The sequence below is a fragment of the Balaenoptera ricei genome, chromosome 21 (genome assembly GCF_028023285.1).
Source record: "Balaenoptera ricei isolate mBalRic1 chromosome 21, mBalRic1.hap2, whole genome shotgun sequence".
NCBI lineage: Eukaryota > Metazoa > Chordata > Mammalia > Artiodactyla > Balaenopteridae > Balaenoptera > Balaenoptera ricei.
In genome coordinates this window covers 30,234,880-30,260,969 of record NC_082659.1, presented here as the reverse complement: position 1 = coordinate 30,260,969, position 26,090 = coordinate 30,234,880, and the positions used below count along the sequence as shown (strand labels likewise).

At 52.5% G+C, this 26,090-nt stretch overlaps 1 protein-coding gene across 1 annotated transcript; it reads right to left on the bottom strand.

The window, feature by feature from the left end:
* Positions 1 to 5,406: 5,406 nt before the first annotated feature.
* On the bottom strand, positions 5,407 to 25,274 carry EIF4EBP1 (eukaryotic translation initiation factor 4E binding protein 1). The gene is made up of 3 exons (XM_059909485.1): positions 25,022 to 25,274; positions 8,069 to 8,248; positions 5,407 to 5,851 (listed from the first exon to the last, which is right to left on the bottom strand). The coding sequence occupies exons 1-3, from the start codon at positions 25,164 to 25,166 to the stop codon at positions 5,820 to 5,822; spliced, it is 357 nt and encodes a 118-aa protein (XP_059765468.1). The 5' UTR covers positions 25,167 to 25,274; the 3' UTR covers positions 5,407 to 5,819.
* Between the last annotated feature and the right edge of the window lie 816 nt (positions 25,275 to 26,090).

Below are 26,090 nucleotides of genomic sequence, written 5' to 3'. Positions count from 1 at the left end.
ATTAAATCGTGACTACAGCGAAGAATGGTGCTGCCATCATGTCCTCTGTGGTTGGAGCGCTTCCATACCTAGGGCTGAACAGGTGGAGGGGATGAACCACAGGACACACACTCTACAAAGTGCCCGCACACAAAGATCTCTTTTGCCCCTGGGCAGCGGGATGGCCCCTTGCCCGGAAAAGGCCAATCTAGGCTGCCATCTACGCAGGTTCGGAGAGAGAAAGTCATACTACTCTCTCCCCAGATCAGACCAGGTCCACTGGCATAACTGGTCAGTGAATTGAGTAAAGGCGTAGCAAGTTCATCAGGTTGCAGGGTTTTGGGTGTCAACGCCCCTCTTGTCAGACATCAGAGCTTTCTAGCTTGCTGTAGAGGTCCCTCGTCTGTTAGAGGCTCAGCTTGGGAGCCAGGAGGCACAGATCTGGGTGGGCTTCCGGTGATTCTTGGAGGGCTCAGAAGCAGAAACTGTCCCAGGAGTTGGGGGATTGCCTGAGTGACAAGTACACTTATACCCAGGATTCCAATGCAAATCGGAACCTCTCCTACAGAGGCTCGGAAGCTTTTAACACTTCCAAGTCCTGCCTGTCCTTTTGGAGGGCAGTCTTGCTTCTCCCAGGTTGGGGTGGAGGGACTAGGAGAAGTTTGAACGCAGGCACCACCCTTCGCTTTTCTTCTCCTAAGGGAATGAATGGAATGGAGCCACTTTGAGAGGGATGCTCCCTTCCTTGTTTTAACGGAGTCTTCCAGCAGGAGGCAGCACTGAGTTGAATATCGTAACTGGAAACTAAAAACCTTCATTCCTCTTCAGAACAAAATGACAGCTCAAAGTCTTCCTTTTAAAACTGTCTCCCTGTGCTCTGGCCTCTGAACAGTTGGGGGGAGGAGGGATGCACCTCTACTTTGGTCATGGGACCTCCTCTCTGCCACTCTCCCTGCAGGACACATTCAAGTCATACTCTTCAGAATGTGTGCATTCAAGAAAACCTTTTTTTTTTTTTTTTTTTTAAATTTCGGCTGCACCGGGTCTTAGTTGCGGCAGGCACACTCCTTAGTTGCGGCATGCGTGTGGGATCTAGTTCCCTGACCAGGGATCCAACCCGGGCCCCCTGCACTGGGAGCGTGGAGTCTTGCCCACTGGACCACCAGGGAAGTCCCAAGAAAACCTAATCTTTAAGAGCCACACGTTTCTCCAATTAATCTGCAGTTTCCTTACCTTCTCACACTCCTTTAACCGGCTGCAGAGAGGAGAGAGGCTTTGTTCTAGTTAATTCCAGAAACTGAGGCGTCTCTTGCCTGTCGCTGGGGTGCTGGCTCTTCCACACGGGATTCATTGTCCTGAAGCAAGGGGCGCGTGTCCTCTAAGGGGGTCAGGGAGGCCTGGACGCGCTAAGTCCTGAAGCTTATTTTGAGGAGGCCAGGTTTGTGATTTCAGCAATGAAAGCCGGATGCACAAAGCAAGAATCACACTTGCCTCAATTGCTAAAGGCATGTTGCCTCGCCAGGTCGGCTCTGGAAAGCAGGGCTTTGCTTTGCTCTCCAGTGCCTAAAACAGTGCCTGCACATAGGCACATGGTAGGCACTCAATAAATAACCTTTGCACAAATGAGAAAATGCTACCAATCTCCTAAAGCCCAGACCTCAGTTCCAACCAATATGGTACAAAGGGCATGGGTTTTAGGCTTCCCTGGTGGCGCAGTGGTTAAGAATCTGCCTGCCAATGCAGGGGACACGGGTTCGAGCCCTGGTCTGGGAAGATCCCACATGCCATGGAGCAACTAAGCCCGTGCACCACAACTACTGAGCCTGCGCTCTAAAGCCAGTGAGCCACAACTGCTGAGCCCTCATGCCACAACTACTGAAGCCCATGCACCTAGAGCCCGTGCTCTGCAACAAGAGAAGCCACCGCAATGAGAAGCCCGTGCACCACAACGAAGAGTAGCCCCCGCTCGCCGCAACTAGAGAAAGCCCACACACAGCAAGGAAGACCCAATGCAGCCAAAACATAAATAAATAAATTTATTAAAAAAAAAAAAACCAAAAACATGGGTTTTGGAGCTGGACAGAGTTGGAATCTTAATTCTGACACACACTAGCCATGGACATGTGTGAAATGGAAATAAAAACACCCACCTTATGTTATTGGGACCATAAATAAGATTGTAGTAAATCTCCAGACATAGAGAAGGCATTCAACCAGTTTTTCCCCTCAATAATCTAATCCTGTGCTACCTCAGTTTACCTGGTGCTACCCAACACACTTCAGCCTCCCATGACATCCTTACACACACCATGTCCATCCCAGACACACCCACGCTCACTGGGTCCCCTCTACGGCCTCCATGTCCTCTGCACTCTTCACCTGCTCCTGTCCCACTGGCCTGTCACTCTCACTCATTGGCACTTAATCGTGCCTCCTGGGATTATTTCATACTTTCTCAGGTGTTTGTCTTGAAATTCTCTTGTATTGCCTCAAGGCCTGGCATCATGCTGCATGTGCATGAGGTTTAGCAAAGGCTCGTTAAATCAGAACGAGGGTGGACTTAGCTGGAAAAGACCCCCATGCTGGATCTGTCGATGAAGCCCGCCCTTCCTGAAGTACTGGTTTCAGACCATGGGACCTCGTGCTTGGCCCTGTGTCCTTGGGCCTTTTTTTGAGTCCTTTAGCGGTGACCATCACACTAGAGGGTACCAGTAGAAAGACGGCCTACGATGGAACCTCAGTCTGGCTACCTGGGAGTTGGAGGGATGCCCACAGCTGTGCCAACAGCAGTGGAGATTGGAAAAATCATTTGATCAGGCCCCTACGCTCTGCTTATGCTTGCTGGGAACATTCCCCAAGGTTCTGTTTTGGCCTTCTCACTGCTTACTCTGTGCCACCCCTAAACTGGCATTCCTTTCTGGGTCACTCAGACCATGATTTCCTCCACCTCACCAAGCGGTCAGAGGCTATACCTCTTCCCATCTGCACTACCCTGGGGTAGCCTCTTCATTCACGTTCGGAAAACCCAACAGCTTTGACATTCCTCCAGCTAACATGCTCTCCTGGCCCCTGTACCTCAGGCCATCCATGATCCAGGAAGGCCCCCCCCCCACATTAAAACCCTACCTGTCGGGCTTCCCTGGTGGCTCAGTTGTTAAGAATCCGCCAGCCAATGCAGGGGACACGGGTTCGAGCCCTGGTCCGGGAAGATCCCACATGCCGCGGAGCAACTAAGGCCGTGCGCCACAGCTACTGAGCCTGCGCTCTAGAGCCCGCGAGCCACAACTACTGAGCCCACGTGCCACAACTTCTGAAGCCTGTGAACCTACAGCCCGTGCTCCGCAACAAGAGAAGCCACCGCAATGAGAAGCCCGTGCACCACAACGAAGAGTAGCTCCCGCTCGCTGCAACTGGAGAAAGCCCACGCGCAGCAACGAAGAGCCAACGCAGCCAAAGATAAAATAAATAAAATTTAAAAAATAAATTTATTTTTAAAAAAAACCCCTACCTGTCCGACAAAATCCCTTCTCCTCCGTGAAGGTTCTCCGATTCCCTTAACCCATAGCATCGACACAGCCTCCGCGCATTGGACAATCATGTAAATGTTGCTTTATGACATTTCCTGGTGTCCTTTTACCACTCACAGTACCCCTCACCTCTGGATCAGGTTGTAAGCTCCTTGGGAAACACACAATGTAGCTTAATAGTTGTATTTTCCTGGTTCATAGCATGCGGCATCTGCCCCACAGTTGGCACCGGGTCCCCCGACTGCAAAAACAGAGCTTTGGGTGATGCCCGAGGGTGGGCAGGCCCAACTATGGAGATTTCCTTGAATACCTCAGTGGATGTTGAATTTCCTAGATTATCTCAGTGGATGTTAAATCGGACCACGGGGGCCTTACCTCCCCAACGAGATTTTAACTTCCTCGAGGACAAGGACTGTGTCACAGACCTTTGCCACTCCACGGCACCCAGCCAGGATGACGCTCAAGAAATACCTGGGTTTTCTGGAAGAGATACTTTTGTCCTGTGGGAAAGGCTCACAACGTGTGAAGAATTTTCTTACTGTCAGAGAGGCCAACTTTTATACCCTGTCCCTTGGATCCTGAGAGGTAGGACCAAGAAGGGGAATGGACTTGTGATCATGTAGACTTGTGAGCAAGGCCTCTGGTTGGATGTCAGAAGGGGAGAGAGGGAGACGCTTCTAGGGGAAAGCTGAGGGATCGGGAAGACGGGGCTAGTCTCTAGTCTGATCCTGGTTGGGGCTTTAGCTGTTGCCTCTGCTCTGGTGGTGGTTCCTCCACCGTCTTACCCCCTAGCCACGGGAAAAGGATATGCTGCGCGCCTGGGGTCCACCTGTCCCCACGGCCGGGTCCTCCCCACACTGTCACCAGGCACAGGGATTCCAGCTGCCGTCACAGTCTTTGCCGGGAGACGAGACTCCAACTCAGCTATAGAAGATAACCAGGCAAGGGACTTGGCCACTAAGGCTTTCTGTTCCCCAAACGGCAGGTTGACAAGTGCTGAGTCCAGAGCTGGTGAGGTCCAGGTCAGCCATGCCCTCTTGGTCAAAGGCCATCCACCCCCCCAGCATACCCTGTGATGAGAAACACCTGCTGCTTCTCAGTAGGGACCTCTACCCGGCATTCAAGGCCCTTAGAAATCTGGCCCCCCTTTTCTGGTCATTTATAAGCCACCCCTACCCTCACCAATTGCCTGCTCTGGTCAAAGCGGGGAACTTGATGTCTTGTCCTTGTACAGCCTGGTTCCCCAAGACCACCTGCCCTTGGCAACATGGGCCCCTGCCTCCCCCCAGCCAGTCGTTCTCAGGACCCGGCTGTAGCATCACCTCCATGAAGCCTCCCCTTGCATGGACCACTCGCTGGTTACCAACTCTATACAACCTCTTTTATGCTACCTTTTCTCATGGGCAAATCTTACATTTCAGTGAAATCCCCAAGAGAGCTTCTCGTGTCTGTGTTCCCCTGGCAGCTCATACAAAGGGACACTTGACAGACACCAGGGGCACACGTGGATCAATACGTCGATGTCAGCGGGGGGTCAGGCTCTCCTTCCCTTTGATGCTTGCAGGGGCGGGCCCGCAGAGCTAAGGTGACTGAGCCACTGGACACGTTTGGGGGGGGGGGGGACACAGTCTAGAAAAGAGGTAGCACCTAGCACCGAAAAACAGGAGATGGAGAGTAGTACAGCTCCAACCCTGCCCCGATGACATGTGTCCTGGACCAGCGTGCGCTGTCACCTTCCCGCGCTGGACGGTGAGGCCAGCACGTGTTCTACTCACCCCACGGGATCCGTGTGCCAGTCAAGTGAGATACTGTGTAGAAAGTGCTTGACAAGCATGGCACACACAGGAGTGGGCATTAGCTATCCACATGGAGTTGAAAAGAGCTCAGACAGGGGGCCAACTCTTGGCCCTAGGGCGAAGGTGGCTTTTATTTCCTTTCTTGGGAAGGGAGGGGGAGGGGAGCTTTCCCACGCACCAACCTAAGGAAAGGGTGGGTGCGCCCCCTGGAGGAGGGGGCTGGGAGAGCCGGAGGACTCCTTCGTGTCCACTTGCTGGCCCTGGGCGTGTGCGTGAGGTCACTGCCCTCGGGGTGACAGCTCCTGCAGGGCTGGAGGCACACGGAGGTATCTGCTGGTGTCCACGAAGGGGGAGGGGGAGCAGGTGCCCTGAGTGAGGAAGCAGCGGGCTGGGCTGACGGCTCCACACCCGATGCCTGCCCAGGATGGTAACTTTCATAAGGCCTGGCTGGTGTGACTCTTCTCCCGAGACGGGCCTCTGGGGCCCAGCGGCATTGCGCACTCCGACGGCTGGCCCTTTAAATGTCCATCTCAAATTGTGACTCTTCACCTGGGGAGAGAAGGGACAGAGGGCCAGGTGAGCCATGGGCATGTGGTAGCGCTGACATTCTAGAGGCCAAGAAGAGGCGTGGTTTCCCATTCTGCTGTTCCCACAAGGAGAGCAGGGCCCAGGTTTGTGCTTCCAAGGAGAATGGAGGGAGAGCAGGAATTCCTGGAAACACACGTCCAGCTGTGTTCCCTCCCCCAATCCCAAATGAGGCACAGAGATCACGTCTCCCCACAGGAGAGGTGACAGCCCTGAATTTTGTATAATTTGTATTATCTTGAATAAGAGTGAATGGCTCCTTGTGATTTGAAATAAATACAACTTCCCAAATATTTCTTAAACATAAATCCTTTCTGAGCACATGTCCCAATTTCTGGTTTAGAAAGTGGTACCCTAACCTACTAGGCATACATCCGATTCCCCACAGAATAGCCTGACCCTGTGATACAGAAGTTATTTGGGTAATTCAGCCACTCACTGCCCTTGTCCAACTCTTACCATTAAAATTTTCAAGTAATTCATGCTGCGGCAGCTTGTTTTCTTTTTTCTTTTTTTAAAAATTAATTAATTAATTACTTTATTTGGCTGTGCGTGGTCTTAGTTGCAGCCCTCAGGATCCTCGTTGCCGTGTGAGGGATCTTTTAGTTGTGGCTTGCGGGATCTAGTTCCCTGACCAGGGATTGAACCCGGGACCCCTGCATTGGGAGCGTGGAGTCTTAACCACTGGACCGCCAGGGAATTCCCTTGTTTTCCTTTTTAATGCAACTGCCTCCTTCACAATCTCCTGGCCAACGCTGCTCCAAGGTTCCACGGGGCAGGACGCCTGCTGTGAGCCCCACAGGGGAACAACTACCCTCGTCTACCCACAAATATGTGGGTCCAAGGGCAGGAGCCTTGGCGTCTCATAGCCAGTTAAGCAAAATGGAAAATCATGCCCCCCTCCTCCACTACACCCCATCCCAACAGTCATGCAGACCACTAGGCTGTTACTGTGGGGTCAGAGCTGTTGGCCTGGGGCACTGCTGGGCTAACCCGCATTTGTTGTGGGCCAGAGCAGTTCTAGAAACTGGGAGGGAAGAGGGTGTGCAAGTGCGGGCGATGGACAGCCTTCAGGTAGTGGTGACGCAACCATTTCAGGTGTTGACAACCTCCATCCTCAACTACCAGTCTTTGGTTTAAGCGGGGGACCGACCACGTGACTCTATCCCTCCTTCTCTCCAGCCTGTAACAGAGGGCAGGGAACTGCGCTGCCTGGGGCCGTCCTTCCTACTGCGCTCTCTGGGCCCGAGTCCACCTCCCTTCCCTCCACAGCTCTCCAAGTCCGAAGGCAAGGCAACTGGGGCCCGTCTTGGGAGGTGGGGTTCCCGAGTTAATAATGAACCACATCCTGCAGGCGATGGGTTCTGGGGAGATGGGTTCTCTGCTGCTGTCAGCAGAGCCAGCCCAGCCTGAGGTCCCAGCTGCTTCCTGTCTGGGCTTGGTGTACCGCCTCTGGGTGAAGGGCCAGCAGCCTCCAGGCTGACTCAGGTTGTCTGCGAGTGCTTATGCTGCGTCCTCCACGTAGCGGGAGCGCTCTGATGCTCCGGCCCGCCGGTCCCAATGCCACAAAGAGGGCATTCACACACCTCTGCCGGCGTGGCTGCTCTGATCGCTTGGCAGGGGGTGTGGGGAATGGACACCAGGAAGGACCCAGCTACCCCATGTGTAACCTGCAGAAACAACTGGTTGCACTGTTTCTACCGTCTCCAGAATCCGCTACGGACACCCTAACAGAAGGCAGCCCGGATGCCTTTCTGATCCCACAGACATGTAATTTCCTAGAGGACGAGGACGCTGTGGCTTTGATAAGTCACCTCGTGCCCACAAATACCGTGGGTGGGTTCCGAGTATCACAGACACACGGAAACGCTTCAGGGACAATTACACAAAGGTTATCAAAGCGCTGATCAAAGTGGCTGCGTGATCCCCTGGCGTTTCAAGCAAGCTCCCCACTAATGAGATTATCTGAGGCCAAATCGCCTTTCCTCCGGTTCCTGGGCCCCTTTCCCGGGGAAAGTTGGTTCCGATGAAAGTTCTACACTCCAGTCCCTACGCGCACCCTCTGGACTCTGGGCTGTTCCACGCAGGGGCATCGTTCCCCTCCCTGGAACTCCCCCTGAGCGGATGGGACCCCACGCATTCCCTTCCCCAGGGAGAGCCTGGCCGAGCCCGGCCACTCACCACCCGCCGGCTTGTCCTCTGGGCTGCTGCTCAGGTGGTCCTGGCCGGCTTCTGTAGGGGGCTCACCACCCACAGGGCTAGTGACCCCGGGAATGGTGGGCAGGTCCCGCGGGGGCGTTTTGGTCACAGGTGAGTTCCGACACTCCATTAGGAACTTCCGGTCGTAGATGATCCTGGTACCTGGCAGGGGGCGGGGACATTGATAAAGCCATGGCGGACCCCCCAGCTCCCCCCCAGTCTGCTGTTTTCCCCCATGTCTTTGAGGTGTGGCTGCAGCACAGGTGGCAGGTTTTCCTGCAAAAGCCCGGACGGAGGAGTGAGGTTTACTCATGCCTGGCTGCAGCCAAACTGCCCCGGCTCCCCGTCCCGCGGGCGATCCTCTGGCCACCTGACCGCATCCTTCCTCCCCTGAGCTTGCTGCTCAAAGCCCACCAACTCACTCCCCGACTCTGTGCTCGGTGTCGCCACTCACGACAATCACATCCGACAGCGGAGAAAGTGCGTTTTTTATGCATTTTTCAATCCTGTCCTTACAGCACCCTCGTGGGACATCCAGAATATTTAACTCCATTTTACAGAGGGGCAAAGAGAAAAATCAAGTGATCCCCCCAACCAGTAAAAAATGAGAACGCTGCCTGTCTGGACTCAAGCCCTCCCGCCCCAGGCCTCTCTTTACTCAGCCCATCTCCCCTGAGACACCCCCGCCCCCAGCATCCTTTACCTATCCGCTCCAATGCGTCCCTGCACTTCGGGGCTTCTACACAGGAGACAGGGTGACTCTCCTTTCTCAAGTGTCACCCCAGGGTGAGGGGCCATGCCTTATGATTCACTATCCTTAAAGCACCCAGGACCCCTCCTATGAGGGCAGCTGCCTGGGAGACCCCTTAAAAAGGGAGTGTTTTCTCAAGCAGAGGACCCAGGAGCCTGGTGGGAGGCCAGCTGATTCCTGAAACAAGAGAGAAGACTGAGACGGTTACTCCCGTTGGGCCCTTGTTTAATCCTGATTATCTCGGAAGCACCGGCGTGGTCCTAGTAACATAACACCTCCCGAACATTTGCTGATGGCTCCCTTCTCAACAAGGAGCAGGCCCCAGGCTCCTAGCCGTCAGCAGGCAGAGGAATTTAAAACTGTCTTGTTGTCATTATGTTTCTTTTTATAGCTACCCTCTATTTACGGCAAGTGAGTCTGGTTTTTCCATATGCAGTTGTGATATCAAGCTTCCTTTTAATATATACAATAGGATATAATTGAATATGGTAATAGTACATGTTATATATTACATGATATATGTAAGAATAAAAACTAAATTTAAAAGAGAAGGTGATATAAAGGGAAATATTAAATATATGTACAAGTAGAATGCGAAGTATGATAAAGACCGCAGATGAGGGACTTCCCTGGTGGTGCAGTGGTTAAGAATCCGCCTGCCAATGCAGGGGGCGTGGGTTCGAGCCCTGGTCCGGGAAGATCCCACATGCCGTGGAGCAACTAAGCCTGTGTGCCACAGCTACTGAGCCTGCGCTCTAGAGCCCGCGAGCCACAACTACTGGGCCCGTGTGCCACAACTACTGAAGCCCGCACGCCTAGAGACCGTGCTCCGCAACAGGAGAAGCCACCGCAATGAGAAGCCCGCGCACTGCAATGAAGGGTAGCCCCCGCTCGCTACAACTAGAGAAAAGCCTGCGTGCAGCAACGAAAACCCAATGCAGCCTAAATAAATAAATAAATAAAAAGACTGCAGATGAGGGAGAGGGATAAGTTAGGAGTTTGGGATTAACATATACATACTACTATATATAAAATAGATAACCAACAAGGGCTTACTGTATAGCACAGGGAACTATATTCAATATCTTGTAATAACCTGTAATGGAAGAGAATCTGAAAAAGAATAGATTTATATATATATATATATGTATTGTATAACTGAATCACTGGGCTGTACACTCGAAACTAACACAACACTGTAAATCAACTATATTCCAATGAAAAAATAAATAAATGAAGACTGCAGATGGACGGTGAATGGCCCCAGTTTAGAAACCAGGATGCAAGGACTTCAGGAACGCCCTTCCTTATCAATAGCCCTGAAATACGTCCCTCACTTAATGGCTCTGCTGAGCAACATTCCAACAGCTGAGATCCATTTCTCGATGTTGAGCACTGCCTCTCTGTTAACCCTTGGAGCCAGGAGAGGGACCGGTTTGCATCTGAGCTCTGATGTGGGTTAGTAAGACTGCGCTCCAGTGCCGAGGACGACCCGGGCTGCTGGAGAGCAGAGGATGGTGAGAGACACCCAAGCTGAACTTTGCCTCCTTGCTGAGTTGGCCCAGTCGGACTCGGGCCTGTCTAGGTGGCCGCCCTGTCTTGCTCTCCTCTTCTGAGAGGCAGTATTGCTGAGGTTGACGGCTCTGCTCCTCATCACCAGCAGGACAAAATTCAGAGCTCACGTTTCCCAGGGGGAGGCGTGGACAGCGAAGCACACAGAACGGGGCTGTACGTTAGGCTCTGCTATCAACCAGCCGGGAGGCCCTGTGCGCCTCACCCTCTGTGCCTGCCCCCGGCCCCCCGCCGTTCGGGCCTCACCTGTACCATGAAGGGCTGTGTGCCTATGAGCCCAGTGGGCTACAAATGGAGAACAACGGAGCCCTCTCCTTGAGGGAGGACGTCCTGCCTTCAGAGATGGGACCATTTTTCTGCTTCTTAGTTCTCACGGCCTGGCACTTTACTGCACGGCACGTGGAACTTCCCTGACCAGGGATCGAACCCGCGCCCCCTGCGGTGGAAGGGTGGAATCTTAACCACTGGACCACCAGGGAAGTCCATCATTTCTTTCTTTATTTTTATTGAAGTATAGTTGATTTACAGTAGTGTGTTAGTTTCTGATGTACAGCAAAGGGATTCAGTTACATATATATATACACACATACACATATACATAGATACATATATATATATATTCTTTTCATATTCTTTTCCTTTATGGTTTATCACAGGATATTGAATACAGTTCCTTGTGCTATACAGTAGGACCTTTTAAATCTATTTTATGTATAAGAGTTTATATCTGCTAATCCCAAACTCCTTAATACCACCTTGGCTTTTTTTGTTGGTTTGTTCAGCACAGAGTAGGGAACTGACCCCATCGGAGTTGAACCTAAGAGCTGGAGATTCAATCGTCTCAAAAAAGAACTTGGAGGTCAGCAGCTTCTGGGGAGGTTCTTTAAAGGTCACTAGCCCTCAGCAATTTTTTAAACAAGTGTGGTAAAATAGAAATAACATAAAACTGACCATCTGAACTAATTTTAAAATGTACAGTTGAGTAGTGTAAGTACATCCTTATGGCTGTACAACCCATCTCCAGGACTGTTTTCATCCTGCCAAACTGAAACTCTATCCAGGAAACAACTCCCCCTCCCCCAGCCCCTGGCAACCCCCACTCCACTTTCTGTCTCTCTGAGCTGGACTGCTCTAGGTGCCTCATATAAGTGGAATCATACAGCATTTGTCTTTTTGCAACTGGCTCGTTTCACTTAGCATAATGTCCTCAAGGTTCATCCACATGGCTGGACCCCATGTGGGAATTTCCTTCCAGTTAAGGTTGAATAATATTCAATTGTATGGCTATACCAATTTTGTTTATCCACAGACATTCAGGCTGCATCTACCTTTTGGTTATTGTGAATAATGCTACTAGGAACATGGGTGTGCAAATATCTTGAGACCTTCCTTTCAATTCTTCAGGGTACATACTCAGGAGTAGCTCCCAGCATTTGAAAAGTCAGTAATTATGCTTAAAAGAGAAAAAGAAATAAACAATGTGCCCTTTATCCTATGGCTAGTGCACTTATTTAAAAATAAAAATCCTCATTTCAGTTAATAAAATCCATAATCTAAATGCCAGCAGAGGTGGCACCCGAGACAGCCACCAACAGAGTAATTCAGCCAGGGAGGGAGGCTGTAGGAGGGGAAACAGGGCGTTCAGAAAGTCAGCTGACAAGGCATGGAGCCTGGGAGGGGAGGAGACCACAAAGCCACCACTGACTAATTTGGGGCTGGTGAAGGATAGGAGCTGGAGATGAAGCTGCTTTGGCTTTTTAACCCTTTCTTCTTCCAACCCTTCATGGGATCCACCATCACACAGCTTCAGTGAACAGTGATCTTCCGGAAATTCCCTATGCCTCCCACAGAGGACGCAAACTTTACAAAACACACACAGTCCCATGTTGTCAAAAATAGGAAGCCTTAGCTGACAAGGCTGCTGCGGTCTCCCGGAACTGGGGACGTGGCCTGCATAGGGGACAGGAAGTGGGAACCAGCAGGGGATGCCACGGTCCCCGCGAGGCTGAGCAGCAGTGGCTGGAGGTGCTGGTCAAGTGTGACCCTCTGGCGCATGGGGGTGTCACACCAGCCGGTCCCCACGTGACACTCTTCAGCTGAGGGCCTACTTCCTCTCCGTGTAAGGGAAAACGACCCACCTCCACTAGGTTTCTACAGACAAAAGCTTTTGAGGATCTAGGCAGCTTCCAGCCTGGTAGAGCCAAAACTGTGTTCCCTGCTGCTTCTCTCACAAGTCGTGCAAAACACCAAGAACATGTAGAAGCACATGCTCCCACCTGGATGCAAAAGGGGTTCCAACTGTTCTCCAAATCACGATATATGAGGACAGAAAGTGCATGGAGGAGTGGTTCTAACAGAGAGAGGGAAAGGGTGACCACTAAATGCAGGAAGGTGGCAGTGGAGGTTACAACAGGAAGCGAGCGGGGTCAGAACCTAGGAGGGTTCAGGAATTAGAGGCATCAAGGAAGATGGGGACGGGGGCTGAGAACAGGGAGAGGTGCCACACATTCCTCACCCAGGAGGAGGGGAGACAGGGAAAATAAGTAAAGCTGACCTCCTGAACGGTGGCCTCAAACCCCCAGCCCTGCCCTGCTTCAGGATCAAGAGTAGAGATAAAGATCTGTAGAAACGGATTTGGGGAGGGGGGTATCCCAAATGCAAAACACCAACTAGCCACTAGATTGAGTCCACCAGTCTCCACAACTCACAAGGGGCTTCCGGTCAGCTCTTAAGCACCTCACTCTTAAATATAAACAGTCAAATGTCTCCATGCATTTCTGAAAAAAGCTCACAACATTTAATGAGAGATTCAAATAAACCAACAGGGACTTCCCTGGTGGTGCAGTGGTTAAGAATCCGCCTGCCAACACAGGGGACATGGGTTCAAGCCCCGGTCTGGGAAGATCCCACATGCCGAGGAGCAACTAAGCCCATGCGCCACAACTACTGAGCCTGTGCTGTAGAGCCCGTGAGCCACAACTACTGAGCCTGCGTGCCACAACTACTGAAGCCCGCTGCCTAGAGCCCGTGCTCCACAACAAGACAACCCACTGCAACAAGAAGTCTGCGCACCGCAATGAAGAGTAGCCCCTGCTCGACACAACTAGAGAAAGCCTGCACATAGCAGCGAAGACCCATCGCAGCCAAAAACAAAACAAAACAAATCAAAACCAACGGGAGGAAACAGATAATAAAGAGAACAGAAGACAAAAAGATAACCAATTAGAGATAGTACCCAAATCCTGGATAATAGGAAGTCAGGAAAGAGAGAAAAGAAAAATTGATCAAAAGAATTTACTTAAATAGAAAAAAAGAAAAGAGACTTTTCCCGAATGGAGAGATGAGTCTTTTTTCTTTTTATTTTTAAATCAGTTTACTGTTTTTATCTATTTAATTTTTATTTATTTATTTTTTGGCTGCATTGGGTCTTCGTTGCTGTGTGTGGGCTTTCTCTAGTTGCGGTGAGTGGCGGCTACTCTTCGTTGAGGTGTGCGGGCTTCTCACTGTGGTGGCTTCTCTTGTTGCAGAGCAAGGACTCTAGGTGCGCCGGCTTCAGTAGTTGTGGCACGCGGGCTCAGTAGTTGTGGCTCACAGGCTCTACAGCACAGGCTCAGTAGTTGTGGTGCATGGGCTTAGTTGCGCCACGGCATGTGGGACCTTCCTGGACCAGGGCCAGAACCCGTGTCCCATGCCTTGGCAGGCGATTCTTAACCACTGCGCCACCAGGGAAGTCCCTGTCTACTTTTTAAAAAATAAATTTATTTATTTGTTTATCTATCTATCTACTTATTTTTGGCTACATTGGGTCTTCGTTGCTGCGTGCAGGCTTTCTCTAGTTGCGGCGAGCGGGGGCTACTCTTCCTTGCAGCGTGCAGGTTTCTCATTGTGGTGGCTTCTTGTTGCGGAGCACGGGCTCTGAGCACGCGGGCTTCAGTAGTTGTGGCACGTGGGCTCAATAGTTCTGGCGCACGGGCTTAGTCGCTCTGCAGCATGTGGGATCTTCTGGGACCAGGGTTCGAACATGTGCCCCCTGCATTGGCAGGCGGATTCTTAACCACTGAGCCACCAGGGAAGTCCTATAACTTTATATATATACAACTTTAATTTTTTTTTTTAAAAACTAAGAGACAGGTTAAATAAGTTATGGATCAGACTTACAATACAATGCTGTGCAGGTACTATTTGGAATAAGAAAAGTGTACACTGTCCACAGTATTTCATGAAAAAGTCACAGAACTATATTTTGTGTTTGGTTATCTCTGGGGGTGAGATAAGGATTAAGGCAAAGAAAACATCTTTTACACTGAACTTTTTTTTTTTAATACAAAACTGTAATAAGGATATAGGGATATTAAGCAAACATTTATTTGTTTGTAATAAGGATATAAGGTCAGAATCTCCTTTCCTAGTAAGTCAAGTTAAAACTGCCGTGGCTGGAACAAGATAGCCTCCCCACCCCATGAAAGCCCAGGGGGCTCTCTGCTGGGCTGGGGAAGGAGTGGTAAGCTCACCCCTCCAGCACCTCCAGGCCATGCGCACCAGCCCCGTCCACGCTAGACTTTAACTCCAGAACTGTATTCAAGGATCAGGAGAAGTGTTAACACTCACCCACAAAATTGCCAGTCTTTGCTCAATCCCATGTCCTGAGAGTAGGTGTGCTGGGTCGGTCATGTATTCACTCACTGAACCCCTTTGTTTGTTTTTTGGCCGCGCCATGGGGCTTGCGGGGATCTTAGTTCCCCGACCAGGGATCAAACCTGTGTCCCCTGCAGTGGAAGTGCTGAGTCCTAACCACTGGACTGCCTGGGAAGTCCCTCACGGAACCCCTTTGGACCACAGCAGGCCAGGTGTGAGGGATGTAAGGGACCGTTAGATATAGGAACAGCTCCCTGATCTCAGAGACACACTTAGTCGGAGGAGAAAGACCTGGAAACAAACGATTACTGTCAAGTGTGTGGAGTCTAAAAACGGAGGCGTAGGTGGGGATCACAGAGGGACAGGGAGAGATCTACCCCGTGTGTACCGCTGGCGACAGAGAATCCAAGCCCCCTGACCCTAAACCCCTGAGCCAGAGAAGCATCCAAATCACCCCAGTTCTGCACTGCCCCAAACTGGGGAGTGGTCCGTGGGTGACTCAGATGGGAGGTACTGGAGGTGCAGAGCAGGGGAATCCAGAACCTGCCACCCTGCAGGGCTGGGGGGAGAAGAGAGGTGGACCACCCCCACCCCCATCACGCTTCCAACCATTTGTGTAGCTGGGATCCTGTTGGGTGCTGGGGGAGACTTCAAGGTTGAGTCTCGAACTACATGTAGAGAATAACTGAGGCTGCCTTCTAACTGAAAGCCCATTCAAATGCATCGCCGTAAGTCCAGCGGGCTGCTGGAGTTCCCAGCTATGGAGAGAAAGGGTGGGAACAGTGGAGGAGGGGTTGGTGGGAGAATACAGTGCTGCTCTTCCTGCAGCCTAGTGGTCAGAGACCCAGCTCTCCCACTTGCTGGCTCTACCCACTCTGGGCGTTATTGCTCCATGTCTCTGTGCCTCGATTTCTTCCTCTGTAGAATGGGGATGATGGTGACGACAACAGTGCAACTTCACAGGGTCACTGCATGGGGCAGCACAGTGGCTGACACAAAGTAAGCCCTAAACAAACAAACTCTAGCTATTACCACGGCCAGTGTGGCTTCAGCTGTCATACTTTACCCTTTATTCAGTCCCATCCACACCAGGGATCAGTTATATGGGGGCCAAAACAAAGAAACAAACAACAAACTGGGACAAATCAGAGGGGAGGCAAGCAACCCTGTGAAGAGACTTGTGGGGAAAGGGCAGGGGTGGAGATGGGGGAGGGTAAGGGCGTCCTCCATCCTTTTTTGGTCCACAGAAACATTCTTCAAGAACCACCACAAGGCGACTTCCCTGGGGGTGCAGTGGGTAAGACTCCGCGCTCCCAACGCAGGCGGCTGGGGTTCGATCCCTGGTCAGGGAACTAGATCCCACACGCATGCCGCAACTAAGAGTTCGCAAGCCACAACTAAGGAGCCCACGGGCCGCAGCTAAGGAGCCCGCCTGCCATTAACTAAGACCCGGCACAACCAAATAAATAAATAAATAATTTAATTTAAAAACAAAAACAAAAACAAAAAAACACCACAAGGGGACTTCCCTGGTGGTCCAGTGGTTAAGACTCTGCGCTTCCACTGCAGAGGGAGTGGGTTGGATCCCCGATGGGGGAACTAAGATCCCACATGCTGTACAGTGTGGCCAAAAAATTAAAAAGAACCATGGCATGTTTGATAACTGGTGTCATCTGGGACTTTAAACTCCAGATGTGCACCAAATGCAAGAATGGCATTTTTTCTCCAGGCAGGTTTCGGGGTGAGGACAGCTTGTTTGAACATATAAAGCAAGGCAGACCTTCCCTAGGGTCTGGTTTCCGCACCTGTAAACAAGGGCTTGTTCTGGGCTCATTCAAACTATTTTTAAAGCACCAACCCCGTGCCAGGATTTAGAAGTAATCTCTCAGGTCTGTTCCAGCTCTGACACCAACCATTTATTTTTAGGACCTCCTTGTGGGCAGGTGCTTTTCAAGTGTAACTAGCCTGGGGCCGGGGACGCAGCAGTTCTGGGCTCAAACCCGGGTGCGCCACACACCAACCCTCACCTCCCAGTCCCAGCTTCATTCCACAGCTCGGTGCCAACGAGACCCGCGCCTGGCAGGAGTGGCCTGAAGATCACATCACCACGTGAGCCCTGCCTGCCTGTGGGCAGGGCGGCGGCGCTCAGAGCCTGACCTGCTAGGTCTCCCGTGGCCCCCTCGACCCCCAGGAGGGAGACACATTGTCCTCGACTCGCAGACAGGAAACTGAGGCTCAGAGAGGCCGGCCCCTCGCAGCCATCCCGAGGCAGACCCAGCCCGTGTCGCCTCCGACCCTAAACACCAGCCTCTGTTTATAACGAGCAGGGCAGCGGGGCCACCGCACCTCAGCCAGCACCGGCCACGGGGGAAGTCGCAGGGGTCTCCAGACTTCTGCCCCCTTTCCCGCCCGTTTGGCCAGAACAGGATGTTCCCTGGGAGGGAGGCCTCCTAGATTCCTTCTTCATCCCCCGCCCCCGCTGCGGTCCCGCCCTCCCCTCGGGGCCAAGCGGCGTCTGGATACGGCTCCTGTAAGTTGAGACGCTGGTCCCTCGCTCTCCCCGGGCCCTGCCTGGCAGGAGCGCTCGTCCCCAGGACGTGAGGCCCGACAAGAGCACAAGCGCGTAATTCCTAGAACTGCTGTTCCCCTTCCAGGGGCGGGAGCGCATTTCACAACACGGTCAGGCGGAGGGCGGCCGCCTGTGCTCGGACGCGGCCCGGCCGCCCGGGAACCACGCACTCGGGTGAGCTTACAGCCGGCTCACCGGCGGTGCCCCGACGACCGGTGCCCCGACGACCGGTGCCCCGACGACCGGGAGGCACAGCGCGGCCGCGCGGGCCCGCAGAGCTCTCCCTCCCCGCCCTTGCCTGGGCGGCTGTTCTTGATGGGCAGTCTGTTGGGCAAGCAGAGCCGACCGGTCCGGGAGAGAATCTTGGTAGAGAAGCAGAAGAGGACGCTCCCTCCAAGACTGCCCTTCACGTCTGGCCCCGCCAGCTCTGCAGACAGAACCAAGATGCCCACGTTCTCGGGGGTCAAGGGGTCTTATGAAGGTCCTGGAGTAACAAAGGTGCCACCAGAGAGTGGCAAAGGGCCCTCCCTTCAGGCCCCATGAGGGAATAGGCCGGTTGATTCGAAAATTAAGCAGAAGGGACAAGGCTTTTACAGGGACGTTCAGAACAAAATAGCTGAACGAATTCTTCTAGGGCCGGCCCAGCTCCTCCCCGTTCCCTGTGCACCTGGCAGAGGCAGGTAAGGCTGCCTCCGAAACTCACTACCAACACGGGAGTGCCCGTCTGAAATGCCCCACCCCTGTTGTTGCTGGAAAAGGGAGGGGCCCTGTTTTTTTGAATGGCAACCCCCAAATTCACATGCAGAAGCCCCAACCCCTAGTACCTCAGTGTAACCCTAATTGGAGAGAAGGTCTTTTAAACAGGCCATTATGTTAAAATGAGGCCATTGGGTAGGGGCCCTTAAACAACATGCTGGTGTCCTTGTAAGAGGAGAGAGAGATTGCAAAGAGGAAGGACGACCACCAGGTGCAGAGGCAGCAAGAGGGCTGTGGTCTGCAAGCCAAGGACAGGGCCTCAGGAGAAACCAAGCCTGCCGGCACTTTGATCTTGGACTCCCAGCTTCCAGACCAAGGAGAAAATAAACTCCTGTTGTTTACACTACCCAGTCTGTGGATTTTGTTACGGGAGCCCTAGCAAATTAATATAGTCCCACTTTCCCCTTTCGTTCAGAAGAGCAGAAGAGAGAAGCCCACTTATACACACCCACTCTTTAAGGCAAGAGACCCAGTTCCTCACCTCCACACCGTGTGCCTCACCGGGCATGTGCTGAGTGTGAACCCGCCTGCACCCCCGGTGGTCTCCCTCCCACCCACCTCTGGACTGCTGGGCTCTGACACCTGACATCATCGTCTTGCCAGTATTCCAGAAAATCAAGGAGGTTCAAATGCGAGTGCTGAGCAGGGCTGGGCAAGCACGGGCTCCTCTGAAGGGTGTACCCAAAGCCCGGCTGCTTGCAGGGGAAAGAGGTAGGCTGGGCAGCAGTTAGTAAGAGAAGGCATGAGAGCAAGTGAATGCATGGCCCAGTGGCCTGGCACCATGGCCATCTGTATTGTTTGCTTTCTGGAGCTGGACAGAAGGGCTTGAAAATGGGGCATGGGACCTATGACTCAGTATTTTCAGGAAGGTGTCCTCTGTTCTTAAACCAACGGTCAATTCACAGGCTTGTGATTCCTGTCTGCTTCAACACTTGGCCCTGGCTCTGCTGGCCACAGAGCAGGACGGGCAGTTAAGTCTCCTTAAAGGACTGTTCTTTGAGGCTTGGCCCTTGTGGAACATCGTCTAAAAGCGTGGCCTGCATAAATCCTCCGATCCCTGTTTGCATATGCGGCTTCCCTCATTCAAAGGAGTTATTTTCCCCTCTCTTTGAATCTGGGCTAGCCCGCAGCTTGCCTTGACTGACAGAATACCATGTCAGTGACATTATGTGACTTCTGAGCCTAGGCCTTAAGAGGCCTTGCAAACTGCCATGTAAATAAGCTCACATTCTGAATGATGTGAGACCACGAGGACAGAAAGAGAGCCCAACCTTCCAGCTGTCCCCAGCAATGCCCAGACAGGTGGCTAAGGCCATCTTGGACCTTCTAGCCCAGGGCAATCCAGCTGCCAACTGTATGCAGCCAGATGAGTAGCTCAGGCAAGATGATCAAAAAATGCCCAACTGGACCAAAGAATGAAGAGAAATAACAGATTGTTGTTGTTGTTGAAGTTACTAAGTTTGGGGATGGCTTGTTATACAGCAGTAGCTAACTGATACGGCCATTCTCATCAAGACAAGTATCTCTGGGTCTAGTATCTGAGCTCTCCCCGTGAACCTTCATGGGCATAAGCAATGGGTTACAAGGCCCATGTCTTGAGCATCCAAATGCCATGGACACATGTCACCTATTTCCACCTAGTCAGCAATACTGGCTGCAAACAAGTAAATAAAGAGCAGCAATCCTAGTGTCTAAGACCTTGGCCCCAATACTGACTTGCTCAGTATAAAAAGTCACTTCCTTCCACTTTCTGCTCCATAATGATTGGGAATAATACTGGGATAAGTGGGAAAGTTCAGAGAAAGTTAGTTTCTGCCTCTGGGACTTTCCAAGATAAATAACTATACCTGTAACTGAAAGGACAGAAAAGAAAATTCTAAATATTCTTATTAAGCCAGCTCAGACCCAGGCCTGGTGGTAGAGACACTAGGTTACCCTGAGAATGCTTTCATTGCAGGAGTCTTTTCAACCCTTCACCTTCTAGACATCACATGTAGCTGGTGGCACTGCAAAATAAGCCGTCTCTGAAAGAACTTCCTATCTAACCTAGGGAACAAACACGTAAACAAATACACGTGATTCACTGTTATGAATCATAAAGGAGGAAGAACACTGGCATGGATCTCAGTAAGATGAGAAAGTGACAGATTTTTCCTTTGTTTGTTTGAACGCACAAGGATCTATGCACACAAATGAATACCTTTTGTCTGTTTCACCTTAAGAAGCAATCATTTTTTCAGTAATGCTGCCCTTTCCTAATTCCTCTTCCAGGAATGACATCAAATATCGACCCGACAAGCAAACGCCTCACTACTTTACACCAAGAGAACAACATGGTACCATCCTGCTGGCCCTTTCACCAAATTTGGTAATGAAGGACTTCTTTGCTCTTTCAGGAAAAAACAAAAAAACTCCTTTTTCAAATAATGAGGCCCTGCCACCTCTGAGGAAAAAACTACGTAAGCTTCTGAAGGCAATTCAAATCCAACAGCTGTGTCTGCATTGTTAGAATGTAAGGCCTACCAGGCCGACTACTTGGAGCGGGCAATTCTCACTTAGTATCATACAGGTTCTCGGGGGTGGCGTGGGGTGTCTGTCTAATTGCTTCAGTCTATAGATAAAACTCTGATGCTTATAATTCTATTTCAGGGGTGACTTCATCTTTCTAACTTGCAACGCAAGCCCTCGAGGTCACACTGTCTTCCCATGCCATAAAGGCCTTAAGAACAGGGAGGCCATGGGCACTGGAGGAAGTCTGGGATGCTCTACACCAGGGTCCTCGTCAAAGTCTTTAATGAGGCACATAGTGTGGAATGTTCCAAATGCTTTAAAAGGAAGCTCAGGTCAGTGTACAAAGAGGCCCATCATAGTTCCCTCCTTGCCTTACTGTCAAGTTCTTTTAACCTGTAATAAAGAGACAATGTGGACTTCCCTGGTGGCGCAGTGGTTAAGAATCCGCCTGCTAATGCAGGGAACATGGGTTCGATCCCTGATCCAGAAAGATCCCACATGCCGCGGAGCAACTAAGCCCGTGCGCTACAACTACTGAGCCTGCGCTCTAGAGCCCGCGAGCCACAACTACTGAGCCCACGTGCCACAACTACTGAAGCCCGCGTGCCTAGAGCCCGTGCTCCACAACAAAAGAAGCCACCGCAATGAGAAGCCCGCACACCGCAACGAAGAGTAGCCCCTGCTCGCCGCAACTAGAGAAAGCCTGCGCGCAGCAACGAAGACCCAACGCAGCCAAAAATAAATAAAATAAATAAATTTATAAAAAAAAAAAAAAGAGACAATGTGACTAAGGCCTGGGGACACTGGCTGTACCCCGGCTTCAGTGCCCACTCCACCTCCCCGTCTTCCCAGCACGGTCTGTTCCACGGCCAGACCTGGGAGCTGCCCCAAGGTAAGCTTCCTGGGCACAGACTTTGTTTGCCTAACCAAATAGGGTGCCAGTAACACCTGTAGTCCTACCTGCGTACCTCTGATTAACCTTATCCAGGTCCAGGGCTTAGGTATGACTACCACCCAAGCAACAACCCCTATAGCTTTGGGGTCAAACATCCAATAAGGAACTGGGAACGTAGAGGTTGATGGGGGAAGGGTGGATGAAGGTATCTGACCCACTCAATAGTTCTGCTGGTTTATGGTGTTACTGGAGATTTTTAAGACTTCACAGATATAGAGAACAGACTTGTTGCTAAGGGAAAGGGGTGGTAGGGAAGGGAAGGATTGGGAGTTTGGGATTAGCAGATGCAAACTATTCTAATATATATAGGATGGATAAACAACAAGGTCCTACTGTATAGCACAGGGAACTATATTCAATATGCTGTGATAAACCCTAATGGAGGAACTTCCCTGGTGGTCCAGTGAATAGGACTCTGTGCCTCCAAGGCAGGGGGCACAGGTTTGATCCCTGGTCAGGGAACTAAGGTCCCTCATGCAGCAGAGCACGGCCAAAAAAAAAAAAAAAAAAAAAAAAAAAAAACCCTAATGGAAAAGAATATGAAAAGGAATATATATGTATAACTGAATCACTTTGCTGTACAGCAGAAATTAACACATTGTAAATCAACTATACTTCAATATAATTTTTAAAAAAAACAACCCACAAGACTCCACAGACTCAAATATTCATCTGTGACACTCCCTGAAGTAAATTTCTCTTAAGTTCTCCAGACACCTAACTTCAGATCAGTGGCTCAACCTGTGTAGGGTTAATGACCATGGAAAGCAAAGTGAGTGATAGGAATGGAGATGGCTCAGATCATCTGCCCTCATTCTGCCCCAGGGACAAACACTGCAGTGCCGTTCCCAGCAACAGTGACCAGCAGACACTTTACTCCAGTAGCTCCTGACACCTCCCACCCAGGAAGACTCTGTCAAAAGCCTGGCTCTCCAGACCCTGGTTTAAAGATGGATGCCAAACCCAACCTCAAGAGAAGTTTACCTGGGTAGAAGAAGCATCACTTTTGGTCAGACCGCAGAGGACTGAAACGGTGAGGGCCGTCACATTCCACCAATTCCTGGGTACTCAGAGTGTGGTACTTACACCAATCACTGGGAGCTAGGTAGAAATGCAGAACCTTAGGCCCTACCGCCAACCTACAGAATCAGAATCTGCATTGAAATGAGGTCCCCAGGTAATTCGTATGCACATCTAAGACTGAGAAACAGCACTCCAGACTGAAGCAGAAAGGGGCCAGGAATGACCTCTTCTCATTAGGTCAAGCTCCTCTGCCCTGGGCAAAGGGGCGGCAAAGGGTTGGGGTGAAGTGGGCTTTGGAGGAAGACTCCACGACTTGGCTGAGGCAGAGGCAAGCCTGGATCCTCCAGGTTATGGACTGTGAGCTGTGCCTCCCTGGCTGGACACCCCAGACAAGAAAGACCTGGCTTTAAGCTCCGGGCACTGCTAGCTTCCTTCCTGTTGGCCTCAGAAACTAAGTTACACTCTGATGCCCCTTCTTCTCTCTCTCAACTGAAGACCTTCAAAAGGAGGAAGATTGGCTGAGGTCTGCCCCAAACCCCTATTTCCCAGTGCAAAGTGAGAAGTGGGAGTTCCCTATAAACAGCACCCCTGGCTATTGCTTCCAATCTGACCCACCCCATCTAGCAACAAAGCTGCAAAATAGGGCCACCTGAGCCTTCAGGCCTGCCTCAGTGCCCACCCTGAACAGATCAAACACAGGTTCACGCCCTCATTTGAAGGAGCCCCAAAATTGTCCAGAAAGGTCCTGGTAGACACATCATGACACAGAAAAAGCAGAACAGCATGGACTATATAAGTTCCAGCATGGAAAGAGAATTTGAGTCAAAGAGTGGCAGGAGGGGTCGCTGGGAACTTTTCCTCGGATCATTTTTAATAGATGAGGCAGCATTTCTCCCCTCTATGCTTGGCTGCTATTTCTTCTTCAATCTGTGAAAACGGTGTGACACTGCACAGTGGGCACGTATTTGGGGCCTCAGTGCCGCGTTCCGTAGAATAAGACGGCACCGTTGTACAAGAACGTCTAAGATCGCTAACAGCTCTAACGTTGTATGTTTTGGAGCAAACAGCTCCGGACCTCGGATCTGGCTGTGCTCGCTGGTGGTGGGACAGCTGCCTGAGAAAATAAGCATGTGGCCCAGACGCTGGCAGGCGACGAGGCTGCAGCCCCGCCCGCGCGCGTGCACCCCCACCCGTGGGTCTCAGCGGAGCGCCAGAATCTGCAGCGTTTTTCGAGTAGTTTGGGAAGGAGCGGTGGAAGAGGGTGTAAGGGGAGGGGAGAAGGGCAGAAGCGGGTGAGAACAGCGCGAGGACGGGAGGGAAGTGGTGAGCACGAGGGTTTCATCATGCAAACGCGTGGGCAGGTTTCATCAGCGCCCGTGCGCCGGGACTCCGGGGCTGGGAGGGAATGCCAGGCTCCCGAGGGCAGCCCAAGGCGGGCCCCCACCCGCGCCAGCTCAGCTTCCTCTTCCTCATCCATTCTCAGGGAGCTCACACGGTTCCCTCCCCTCCCCCCGGACAGAAGAACGTGTTTTTCTGCACAGCGCTGCCCGCGGCCCCAGGTCCCTTCGCTGAGAACCACACGCGTAATAGGGCGATCTGCCACCCGTGTCGCCGAGGCACTGCTGGAGCAGGCGAGCACCCGCAGCCCAAAGCTGGAGGTGCCTCGGGAAGGAAAAAGGGCTCTGCAAGAGTCAGTGACGGCAACAACCTATCCCATAAAAACCCCAGGCCCGGCCTCTTCTTGGTTCGTGGGTCACCCTGACCCCACCCTATTCCACCTCAGAACTGCCCCCAGCACCCAGAAGGGGCAGCACACCTTGGCATGTGGCAGTCCTGGAAGCGTGCGTTTGTTTGGGTGAGAGGACTCAGCTGTCTGTCCCAGAAAGAAGGAAACTAATGTGGTGGCATTTGCAGCCGCGGCTCTGGAGTTCGCACCCAGAGGGCGGGCTATGGAAGGTGGCCCCCCGCGCGCTCCCTGTGGCCACCTCCGTGACCCTCACCGCCTCCCTGATGCCCCGTATCCGTTCTTCCCAGTCGCCGCGCCCCGGAGCCCGGTCGCCACGTCCAGCTGGCGGTTCCCGAGACCTCCAGCTCTGCCCAGTCCGTTCTCCACACCGCCCGCACCCGGAGCGGGAGCGCGGCGACCCCCGAGCCCGTGCCTACCTCCCGGGGTGGTGCTGAAGAGCGTGCCGCCGGGGGTGGTGCTGTAGTCCCCGGGAGGCAGGTGCACGCCGTCGCCGAGGACCACCCGGCGAGTGGCGGGGATGGCCCGGCTTGGGGTCTGGCTGCAGCTGCTGCCGCTGGACATGGTCTCCCGCGCGCTCCGCCCGCAGCCGGAGCGTGGCCCTCGCACCCCTCTGGCCTTGCTCAGCCTCGCTCGGGCCCGTCCCGCCCGAGACCGCCCCTTCCGCCTCTCGGGGTGACGCCCCCTGGGATTTGTAGTCCTGCCGCGCCGCCGCCACGCCCACCTCCCCCGGGCCGAGGGCTCTGCGGTTCCTCCCACGCGCTCGGTTGGAGGTCTGTTACCCACCCGCTCCTGGGCGCCGAAGCCTGCGCCCCGCCCCTGTTCCTTTCGGGTACCTCGCGGCCACGCCCCTATTCCTTTCGGGTCCCCAGTGGCCACGCCCCTATTCCTTTCTTGTCCCCTGCTGACACGGCGGCAGGGACGGGTCGGGTGGGGTTGGTGGTCGGGAAGCTTGCCTAGGTTAATGCCTTGCTGGGTCGGGGGCGCGTCTCAGGCTGTGCGGGGATCGTAGCCCATCCGGCCCCCTGTGGGAAGGCTAGTTTCAATACTGGGACATCAGGCCTGAAGGTCCCCTCACCCCTCCCTGTTTCGTGCTCTAGTTCCTCAGATGAGAAAGTGGGGATTGGTTGGTTGGTCATTCATCGGTTTATTGAACATTCGTGATATGGCAGGCGTGGAAGAAAGCGCCAAGAATGCACATTCCTTGCCCTGGAGGCTGTGGGAGAAGGACATGGGGACAAACCACCCAGCTGGGTGACGATGAGGGGTAAACCTGGAGCGAGGTGGGGCTTCGAGAGATTGGACCTCGGTGGGGCGGACGTGTGGGGAGGAGTAAGAGTCGGTCAGAGAAGTTGCCTTACACCCTTGAGTTGGGTCCGTCTCCCCCGACGCTGCCTGACGTTTAGTAGGTGCTTCTTGAATGAACGAAGGAAGGAATGAATCCTCAAGGAGATCCCCAAGTGGAGGACAGAAAAGCCTGGGGTGGCC